Source organism: Octodon degus, unplaced genomic scaffold (genome assembly GCF_000260255.1).
Source record: "Octodon degus isolate 3935 unplaced genomic scaffold, OctDeg1.0 scaffold00012, whole genome shotgun sequence".
Taxonomy (NCBI): domain Eukaryota; kingdom Metazoa; phylum Chordata; class Mammalia; order Rodentia; family Octodontidae; genus Octodon; species Octodon degus.
Genome location: NW_004524588.1, coordinates 14,824,910 through 14,835,033, shown reverse-complemented (window position 1 = coordinate 14,835,033; position 10,124 = coordinate 14,824,910). Strand labels below are relative to the sequence as shown.

Genomic DNA, 10,124 nt, shown 5'->3' with positions numbered 1-10,124 from the left:
ATAGAAAGCAGAACAATTATAAAATGCCTTCCCAAACAACCAACTCTGCCAAAGCTGATCCATGGAACATTAATAAGGAGGAAATTGAAGGCCAAAGGCTTGAATTATATGAAATGATGAAAGAGGAGACAAGAAAAAAATCAATAAGGTGCTTGACAATCTCAAAGATGATGTTACTAGACAAATAATGAGCACGACAAAAGAAGTGAGCTTGCAGAGGACACTAAGGAAAAAGCTAAATGAGCGAAACAGAATGATACAAGTGAATGACCAGCTTGGCAAAGAATTAAGAGTAACATGAAAAGGCACCAAAAAAACAAAAACAAAAACAAAAACAAAAACAAAAACCCAGGAAGTAAAACAGTTCTACTGAAAGACAGGTAGTAGAAGTAACCAGTGGGTGGGCAGAACGTGGAACTAGAAGAGGGGGCAGAGGCAGGCGACCATGTACTCCGAAATGCCTTGTAAGCAGCAGAAGAACACAAGATGGGCCCAACAGCAAAACAGATCTGGAAGACATTCATCAAGTAAAGCCAACAAGGCAGAGAAGCAAGGACCACGAGCTCTCATGTGTGTAAGCAAAAAAACCAAAACAGGAAAAAATACCAAGATGAAAATAAAATAGAGATTATTGGAAGCGGGGAAGTATCTAAAGGAGAGAAAAAAGGAGTTGAATTTGTGTGGAAATATCATAATGAACCACTTAATAAGGAGCTAATAAAAAATACATGTTTGTAAAAAATTACAGTAAAAGATACTTTGTCATTAAACCTCTCAAAACACTCCCGCTTACTTTTAAAAGAACCATCCCATCTTCTTTGCAACTTTCTAAAGCAGTTTCTGAAATCTTTTTTGTGTTTTTAGGGGATATTACCAAAAAAAAAAAAAAAATTGCCAGGTGTGGCAAGACACCCCTGTAATCCCAGAACTGAAGAGGTGAGGAAGAGGTTCCAGATAATCTTGGGCTACCTAGTGAGTTCAAGGCCAGCCTGAACTACATAGTGAAATCCTGTCTTTAAATAAGTGAAAAATAAATGATGGCGAATGCTGCCGCTCACTGCCATCTAACGGAAAGGCAGGCTGATAAAAACATTACAGGGTGTCCTCCTCCACCTTGTTCACCTGATTTGCCACCACATGACTTCTGGTTCTTCCCAAAGTAAAAATGACCATGAAGGGGAAAAGCCTTGAATCAGTTCAGGACACTGAAGAAGCCGTAACAGCACAGTGAAGATCCCCACCATCTGTAATAGGGAGCTAAATGACCCTAAATCAACCCCACCGAACAAGAAACAAACATTCTTTAAAGTCATATGGTAGCAAAAAGAAGGGCTAAATGTTTTATTTATTAATTAATGTTTTTATAATTAATTAATATATTAACTGGAGCTGGGGGTATGAGCAGGGCTGTACACAACAAGTAGTACAAGTCCTCAATTATGTCTGCAGAAAGCTGACAGGCCACAAGTAAAGTGGATTACAAAATAATGTCTCCTACTCTTAGAGCCATTCAACGTCCTGATGGAATTTAAACTGACCACTATTTTTATTTGCTTCAGGTAATATTCCCTTCTTTTGATCTCATATCATTGGTTTCCCTTATCAGGCGAACCCAGGTTGTCCATCATACTTAACCATGAACAAAGCTGGGTCACTTTTCCAATGTCCTTCCTTGTCAGCCTCTTTCTTTTGACTTGTGACTGGGGAGACTTCCTGGGAGCTCAGTGACCCAAGGGGTATGAGTTCATCAGATGTTAGGGGACACGGTTAGGTAGGAGGGTTTTACTTGGAGTGTCAAATCCACACTAGAACTCCTTTCTCAGGCAATCAGCAGTCTGTCTTTCCTTCTTTTTTCTTTGTATTTGTTTGTTTACCTAACATATATCCATCTACCAGCAAACTTTTTTTAAAAAATGTATTTAGGACAGGGTCTATAGGGTCTCACTATGTGGATCAGACTCGTAGTGATCCTCCTGTTTTCAGCTTTGCAAGTACTGGGATTACAGGAAACACCAACATGCCCAGTCTCAATCGCGTCTCAGCATGCTCTGGGGACAGGGCTGGCATAGCACACTGGGGATCGAACTGTGGCCCCTGCATCTACCTAAGCAGGAGCTTTAATCTGCTGAGCTAGCTGGCTGGCCCTGCCAGCAAACTTCTGACAGATGTAAATATTCCTCTACATGCACACTGGGGTCTGGAGGGGACATGGACACTGTCTCGGGTTTTTTTTTTTTCACTCCTTGCTGGGACAAAAAAACTGACAACCAGAGTTAAGAAAGGAAAAAGTTTATTCAGTTCACAGTTTTGGGGGGTTTCACTCTGTATTTGGCAAGCTCCAAGGATGGGTGGCACATGGCGGAAGGCAGCAGTTCATGGTGGAGGAAAAGAGTAAAACCGAAAGAGCAAAAAGGGAAGAGCAGCAGCCGCAGAGGTAGAGCCAGCAAGCCTGTCTCCCTTCCTTATACTGTATTCAGGCTATCTGTCCAGGGTGGATGTAGCACTCACACCCATAATCCCAGCGGGACTCACACTCATAATCTCAGCATTGGACCATGAATTAATCCCAAACTCTAGAAGCCCACCCCAGTGACTGCATGAAGCTTTGGGGGGACAGCTAGACACAAACCATAACAGACACAATGGTCAAAGCAGTTCATGCCTAGGTTTCCAGTTAACTCCTGTCTTCAGTCTTCCCTGTAATCTTTTAAAATTGCCAAGTTCAAATTCATATCCTTTCTGAGGCTCTAAGGACACAGCAGTTCCTGGGCCAGACACCCTTGAAGTATATCCAGGCAAGTGCTTCTCATTAATCTGATTCTTGAGGCAAGAAAGGACGCATTTAAGAAGTGAAAATCAAGTGAGCCTATTAGTAATACTTCCACTGGGAAGAGCCGTTGTCAAAGTGCCTGGCCTACTTCAGGAACTCGATGAACATTTGTGGAAGCAATGAAATAATAAATTGCATCTTTTTAAACCTTAGTCTGTTTTTAAAAGCAAAGGATGGTACACATTTCTGTAAATATACTGAAAGTTTAGTTGCGGACCTTAAACAAATGAATTTTAGGACACAGAAAATGAATTTCAGTGGAGCTGCTCAAGAAACTCACAAGGAAAGTTCTCCAGGCCCTCTGGATGACTCTTGCTGCTCTTTCCTGCTTTGTCAACTCCCTTTTCTGAGATCTTTGAAAGTTCTAAAAAAAAAAATAAGCAAAAAGTGTTCATTAAAATTATTTTAAAAGCTCCATGATGATTCTGCCACTGAAACTCAACAGAAATTAAATAGAAATGTATAAAGGAAGCAATGAAAATGAGATTTGTGCCCTGCATGGTGGCACACGCCTGTAAATCCAGCACTAGAGGGCCTGAGCCAGGAGGATCATCATAAGCTGAAGGCCAGCTTGAGCTACGTGCATAGTGAGTTCAAGGCCAGCCTCAGATACATAGTGAGACCCTGTGTAAAAAAAAAAAATGAGATTTGGTATCAAAATATTTCCATTCAATTGTCACTGATTATTGATTGCCCAATATGTTCTACTTTGTTTATTTTTTCCTAATCACAACATAACTTTGTATAGCACATTTTATTAATATGTTTATGTTAGGGAAGAAGAGACTAACCATTAAGGCTATGGTGAAATAGTAACCAAAGCAGGATTGAACTTGAAGTTTGCATAAATAAATGCAAAACAATCAAAATTATCCCATATATATCAGATCATACTTAAATTAGAAATAAATGGTTAAAAAAAAACCCACAAAGAAATTATTTAGGCACAAAGAAATTAAGCAATATTCTGTTGAATAATCAATGAAAAATAAATCAAGGAAGAAATTAGTTCCTAGAATCAAATGATGCTGCCAGCAAAACATACCAGCACTTGTGGAGTTCAGTGAAAGCAGTGCTGAAAGGGAAGTCTATAGCTGTGAACACCCACCTCAGAAAACTAGGAGACCCAGGAAATAACTCAGCAGCACAGCGCCTGCCTGGCAAGCACCAGCTCAATTCCTGGTACCAAAACAGAAGAAGTGGGGGGGGGGGGGGGGAGAAAAAGGGGGAAGAGGAAGAGAAGGAGGGGGATGAGGCAAAGGAACAGGAGGAGGGGGAAGGGGAAGAGGAAGAGGAGGAAGGGGAGGAGGAAGGGGGAGGGGAGGGGGAGGGGGAGGGGGGAAAGAGCGTGAGCCCTAATGAATAATACAATGGTGAACCTCAAGGTTTTAAGAAGGCAAGAACAATCCTAATACAGAGCTAGTACAAAGCTAGTATGAAGCAGATATTAGTAATATTGAGACTAAATATACAAAGAATAAACATATCAAAGGGTTGGTTACCTACAAAACAAACTAAATAGACAAATCTTTAGCCGTCTTACAAAAAAAAAAAAAGAAAAAGAAAAAAGACCCAAATCAATGTAGTTAGAAGAAAAAGTTGAAATCCCAACAGACATTCAGATTTTTTTTCCTGGTTACAAAGTATCTTTTATACATGTGTTGTACAATATGGGCTATTTTTATAGAATACATTTTTAGAACTGCTGTGACACAAGGTATGCATGTGCATATTTGCACTGACACTGGAAGACTGTGGGAAACCTGCTAATAGTGATTCTCTCTGAGGAGGAGCCAGCGTACAAAGGGACCTGGAATCAGGAATGTAAAATATTTTATTTCACTGTGCTTTTAATATTGTTTGATTTTCTACAAGGTATATGTAGTTTAGACATATATATATATATATATATACACACAGCACACATATACATACATATCTTCATTAAAAGAGCATGCATGTAAACATTTGTCAAATTGTCCTCAAAAATGTTGTCTCATTTACACCCTTAAACATTTCACACAATGGCTTAATTCTAGATTTTACAAAAGTGAAAAACTAAACACAAATAGGACACTGGAACTGTACTGGTCTTCTAACTCTTTAAAGAACTAAGCTTTGTGGCTTTTCTCTGTTTTCAGTGCACAGTGCTTGGTGTTAGCACATAACCAAGACATGTCTGGTATGTAATATCACATTAATATTATTAATGATAATTCAGGAAATGTTCCGCATTCTCTCCAGTACATTCTCAATTTTGTAAGTAAATTTCACCTTGGGCTTAAAAACTGCCTTTCCTGTGCATGTGTTTCCCACGTACTTTGCTCACAGAGTTCCACCTGCTTGTCCTGTCACACAGGTAGGGATGTCAGAGCCTGCTGACAAAGTAAGGCAATGTCTCCACGTGGAACGGTCAGTGAGCTTGCTTTTGAGTGTATTTACTATCTCATTCCTCTACAATGTAAATTCCCTCAGAGCAGATTCCTTTTGTTTATAGCTGTATATGTTACCCTGATTTTTGGCAAATCATAGACAATTGAAAAAATTATCTGGTTGACTGAATAGGAGACCAATTAATTAATAGGCATTTATATAACAGTAGAATTCTGTGAGAATATTAAAAGTGATGAAGATACATATGAACATGACAACTGGTTCATATTTTTAATTTTTAAAAAAGTTTTTTAAACAATCTATGGTAAGCTATTTATAATAAACTCTTCCCTATTCAGATATATGTATATAAACATAAATGTGTGTCAACATTAAGTAGTGAAAGAACTGAGGAATTCAAAAGCACATTTTCATGTGATCATTATGTATATCTAAAATGCACCAATAAAAATTAATGAGAAAAGTAAAAGCCCATTTTTTCCTTACTTCTATAATGAACTGTATTGAGCAAATTCATTTTCATTAACTTTCCAGAAGCAGGATAACACACTGCAGAAAATTAACAAGCAGGGTGGGGCCACGGGGTGCCACAGGGAGCTGTGGCCCCTTACAAGCTTGTGGCAGGTTGCGCTACTCCTGGTGCAGTCCATGGCCCAATGCAGTCCTGAATTGTGAGACCAAATGAAATAAAGAAACTCAAAGCACTTGGCCACGTGTAGTGATTTGGTGTTGCTGAGGATACAAACACATAGCTAGGGGATTTCTAAGTTTGTCTATGTAGGTGTTCTTCTTTTTCTCATAATTTAAATTTTATTCCTACAAGAACAATCATCTGCAACCCTTTGGAAATATGTTCTAATATATATTTTTTAAAAGCATCACTCTGACCTGTGTGCATGCCTGCTTTCCCAGAGCCCTGGGAGGCTGAGGCAGGAGTATCACAAGTTGAAACCCAACCTGGGGAATTCAGTGACCTCAGCAACGCCCTGTCTCAAATACAAGTGCTGAGGAGGTAGTTGTGTGTGAAGACTCTGGGTTCAATCCACAGCTCTCCAAAGTAAGTAAATTAATTAATTAATTAAAAAGTATTCTGAAGTGCTGCAATAAAAGGGGGGAAACAGTGTGGTTGCTTGACCATAGTTATAAAAATTAAAATACTCATAACTCATCACTACTTTACTACAGTTTGCTATGATTTAGTTTTTTGTTTGTTTATTTGTTTCTTGAGTCAGGCTCATGTTTTGTTGTTTAGGCAGGTCTTGAACTTACTATAATCCCATCCAGGCTGGCCACAGTCCTCCTGCTTCAGCCTCTTGAGTGCTGGGATCACAACTGTCCACTGCTATGTGAGGCTGTTCAGCCCTCTTGAAGTTACTCAGGCCTGTTGCAGGGTTTCTTTACAGTGGCATTATTGGTATTTTGGGCTGGGGTGTTGTGTGTGTGGTGGGGATCCGTCTGCGCATGACAGGATGTTTGGCAGAATGCCATTCCTTTGTCCATCAGATGCCAGGAGCTCAGCTGTGACAACCCTAAAGGTCTCAGTGCCTCAGTCGGGGGCCCCTTGTACACTGCATCTACAGGGCAGAAATAACATCTAATACTATAAAGCTGCCCATATCTTTCCACTTTCGGAGGCCCTTAGATAACCTGAATCGTCCATGGTGGGAGTAAGGTAAAGAAATAAAGATAGGTAAAGAGGAAAGAGGGAAACTAACCCCCTGGTTTCCTTCTCATCTCACACCTTCGGAGTCAGGTCTCCGCTCAGCTCAGCATGTGTGCTTTTTAGTCACATGAGGAGAGTGATTACATGGTTTATCAGCCCTGCGTTCACCTCGTCTATCTTATCACACTTGAAGACTAAGGAGGAGACAGGCACAACTGAAATAGTTTTCAGGGTTTGCAGAGTCACCCAAATGCTAACTTTTTTTCAGAGCCCAGATCCAGAAACCCTAGAGCGATGCCTAAAATCTTCAAAACTATAGTCACCATGTTCTAGGCAAAGCAGCACCTGGCAGGGCTCCCCTCCCAGGCGAGAACAATTGTCTAGCTTGTGGGAATCAAACTGTTCCTTAAGCCAAAATGATTCCTCAAGAGCGAAAAAACCAGAATGGAGATAGGAATCGTCCAGCGCTTGGACTGCCTCAGCTAACCCACTAAAGCTGGCCTGGAGCTTTATTTGTGTGTATTTTTAGTGCAAGGTCTACAGGGCCTACAGGGGTCTCACTACACAGATCGGACTCGTAGTGATCCTTCTGTTTTCAGCCTCCCAACCACTGGGATTACAGGTGTGCTCCACCATGTCCAGGCTCAGTCATGGTCTCAGTGTGTCCTGGGGGCAGGCCGGCACAGCAGACCTGGGAATCAAACCCTCACCACTGTGCTCTGCCCATGCAGGTGCTTTAGTCCACTGAGCTGTTTGGCTGGCCCTCATGGCCTGGAGCTTTTGTGAGCAGCCAGAGCGACTCTCCTCAGCTACTCGATGGTGCCTTTATTACCCTGCCTAAGAAATCTGCCTGTGCTGCACATGACAGACACATCTTGGAATTCTTTTTCCATGATGTGAGCCAAGAACCTCCTTGGCAGATGGACCCGAGGTCTCCATCTCCTCTTTGGGGATTGCTTTGGATCCTCCAGTGGAGAGTAATGAAGTATTGTAAAGCAGTGTTTGGGTTTTTTTATTATTTATCTAGATTTAAGAGATGATAAAAATATTAATACAGATTAAAATATATTGCATATGTCACTATGGTGTGAATTTTAAATATGTAATTCATATATAATTTATACTGTGTCTGTCACTATAATATAAATAGAACAAAACATTTGGGAAGTATCTTCCAAGTGTTCATATTTTTATTTTTATCTTTTGGTGCGAGGCATGGGACTCGGGGCCTCCTTACTTATGCCAAATGTGAGGCTGGGGATTTAGCTCAGCAGCACAGTGCCTGCCTGGCAAGCAGAAGGCCCTGAGTTTGATTCCAGGCACCAAAAAAGAAAAAAGCAAACAAAACAGCCAGGGAAATAGCGCAGGGTCACAGTGCCTGCCTGGGAAGCTCAAGGTCATGAGTTAAATTCTTGGTACCTAAAATAAAAACTCATGCCAAGGGTGCCTTGCACCACGGAGCTACAGCCCCAATCCCAGCATTCAAAATTTTTCTGGTTCAGAAACAAGTGACATTATTGAGGAATGATGAAGTTCCACATATTTCAAGAGCGAGAGCATACTGAATTGTGTAAAATTTTGCTAAGGGTCAAACATATTGAGATTATTGAGATATTTTGAGACAGAAGCACACTGACAATTCTTTGGAGTGTGATAAGGAAGCAGAAAAATGGATTGGTAGCTGGAAGATAGGAATAGAGACAATTTTTTTCTTTTAATATGTAGGTTGTTAAAGCATGTGAAGATGTTGTTAGGTGTGGTCCAGTCGAGCACACATTAAAATTGTAAGGGATATGAATTTAAGGGTAAAACTCTGAGTAGCTATAGAAAGGACAGTGGAGGTAGAACGATTGCTGATCTTAAAGAAATGACTTATTTCATATGGTTATTATGCGACTCCAAATAAACTAACCCAAGTGAAAATATTGCTTAAGTATTAAGTACTAAAATGTGTTGTTAGCCCATTGTTCAAGTGAAATATTTTATTGCACTCTTGTGCCACTCACACATTCAAATAGAAAAATTTTCTAAGTGCGTTATCCGCTTTGGGAAGTGCTGTTTCAAGTCAGTAACTTTTATTATACTAGACATCGCTTTGCTGTATCAATTTTTACACTTCATATGAAAATTCCCACAACATATGCTGAGACTGTTCTTTTTACATGTACTGAAAACTTTTCATTTCATTTAAAAGCTGTACGCCATTCTTAGGATTACTTTGCTGTGATCAACACCTGTCCCTCTACTTCGGCTGCACTAGCAAACGCTACCCACTCGACCTCGCGTATCATAGCCATTATCAGTTTCCTAATTTTGCTTTGCCTCTATCAGCGGTTCTCCCCACTGAGGACAGAAGGGACAAGAGCTACTCCTTGAAAAGACCTTTCCCCTTCTCCATCTCTAAATATTTCAGAAAAACGATCCAAAGCCATCTTATCAAACAGGAAAGAAAAAAAAAAAAAGTCCAGAGAAAAATGCAAGGTGGGTTAACAGGCGTCTCAGCAGCAGCCGGAGCCTGACAGGGCTTTTCAGGGAGACCGACACGAGGTCACAGCCAATTACAAGGAGGGGCCTGGGACGGGAGGAAGGAAACCTCCGTAGGAGGATGGACGGGGGGTAAGACATCTGGAGAGTGGAGCTGCAGGGCCCTGAAACATAAAACTCAAGCCCCGTGGCCACAAAGAGAAACGGACTAGTCCTAGTACCGGGTGAGAAGGCGGAGTCTCCATTGCCCTCAGCTGCCAATGCCAGCCGTCCGGAGCTGGGCTTGTTTCCCTGGTAACAGCGTCCTGGGAAATGAGGTAAATCTAGTTCCGGTGTCCTGCCCGCGCCCCACTTAGTCCCGCCTTCCAGCGCTCCCCGCCCACCAAGCCAAAACAGATGGTCGTAGGTGAGAGCTCTTGGCCTTGTTAAAAGCTCTCCTTTCGATAATGACTTTGCGAAAGCAAAGGATTTGGTAATGTAAAGTCGAAGGGATTGTCTATGAAGTTTTTTTCCCCACTATTATTAGTCTAAATATTTACAAAATAGTTAACATCAGCCTTAGGTTTGCAGTACATAATGAACAGGTTCACCGTGAGGGATTTGAGCATGTACATAACATATCTGGAGTCTTCAGCTCTTTTTCCTTTCTAACCTTTCTCCAACTCATTTACTAAAGCTATGTTTTCCATTTTTTTTTTTTCCTTTTTAAATCTCTTTTCCTTCTTTTCCTCCTCTTCCCCTTTCCCCTATCTC

General features: G+C 40.9%; 1 protein-coding gene across 2 annotated transcripts in view; it reads right to left on the bottom strand.

Annotated features, from left to right (window-relative positions):
• Positions 1 to 9,656, bottom strand: part of CUNH11orf65 (chromosome unknown C11orf65 homolog) — a 49,814-nt gene extending 40,158 nt beyond the window's left edge. For both annotated transcript variants that reach the window (XM_023709558.1, XM_023709557.1), the window contains exons 1-2: positions 9,593 to 9,656; positions 3,111 to 3,194 (exon numbers count right to left, since the gene is read on the bottom strand). In XM_023709558.1, coding sequence (XP_023565326.1) covers positions 3,111 to 3,194; positions 9,593 to 9,616 — 108 coding nt within the window. In that variant the 5' untranslated portion in view covers positions 9,617 to 9,656. The remainder of the gene's footprint in view (positions 1 to 3,110; positions 3,195 to 9,592) is intronic.
• Positions 9,657 to 10,124: the final 468 nt, after the last annotated feature.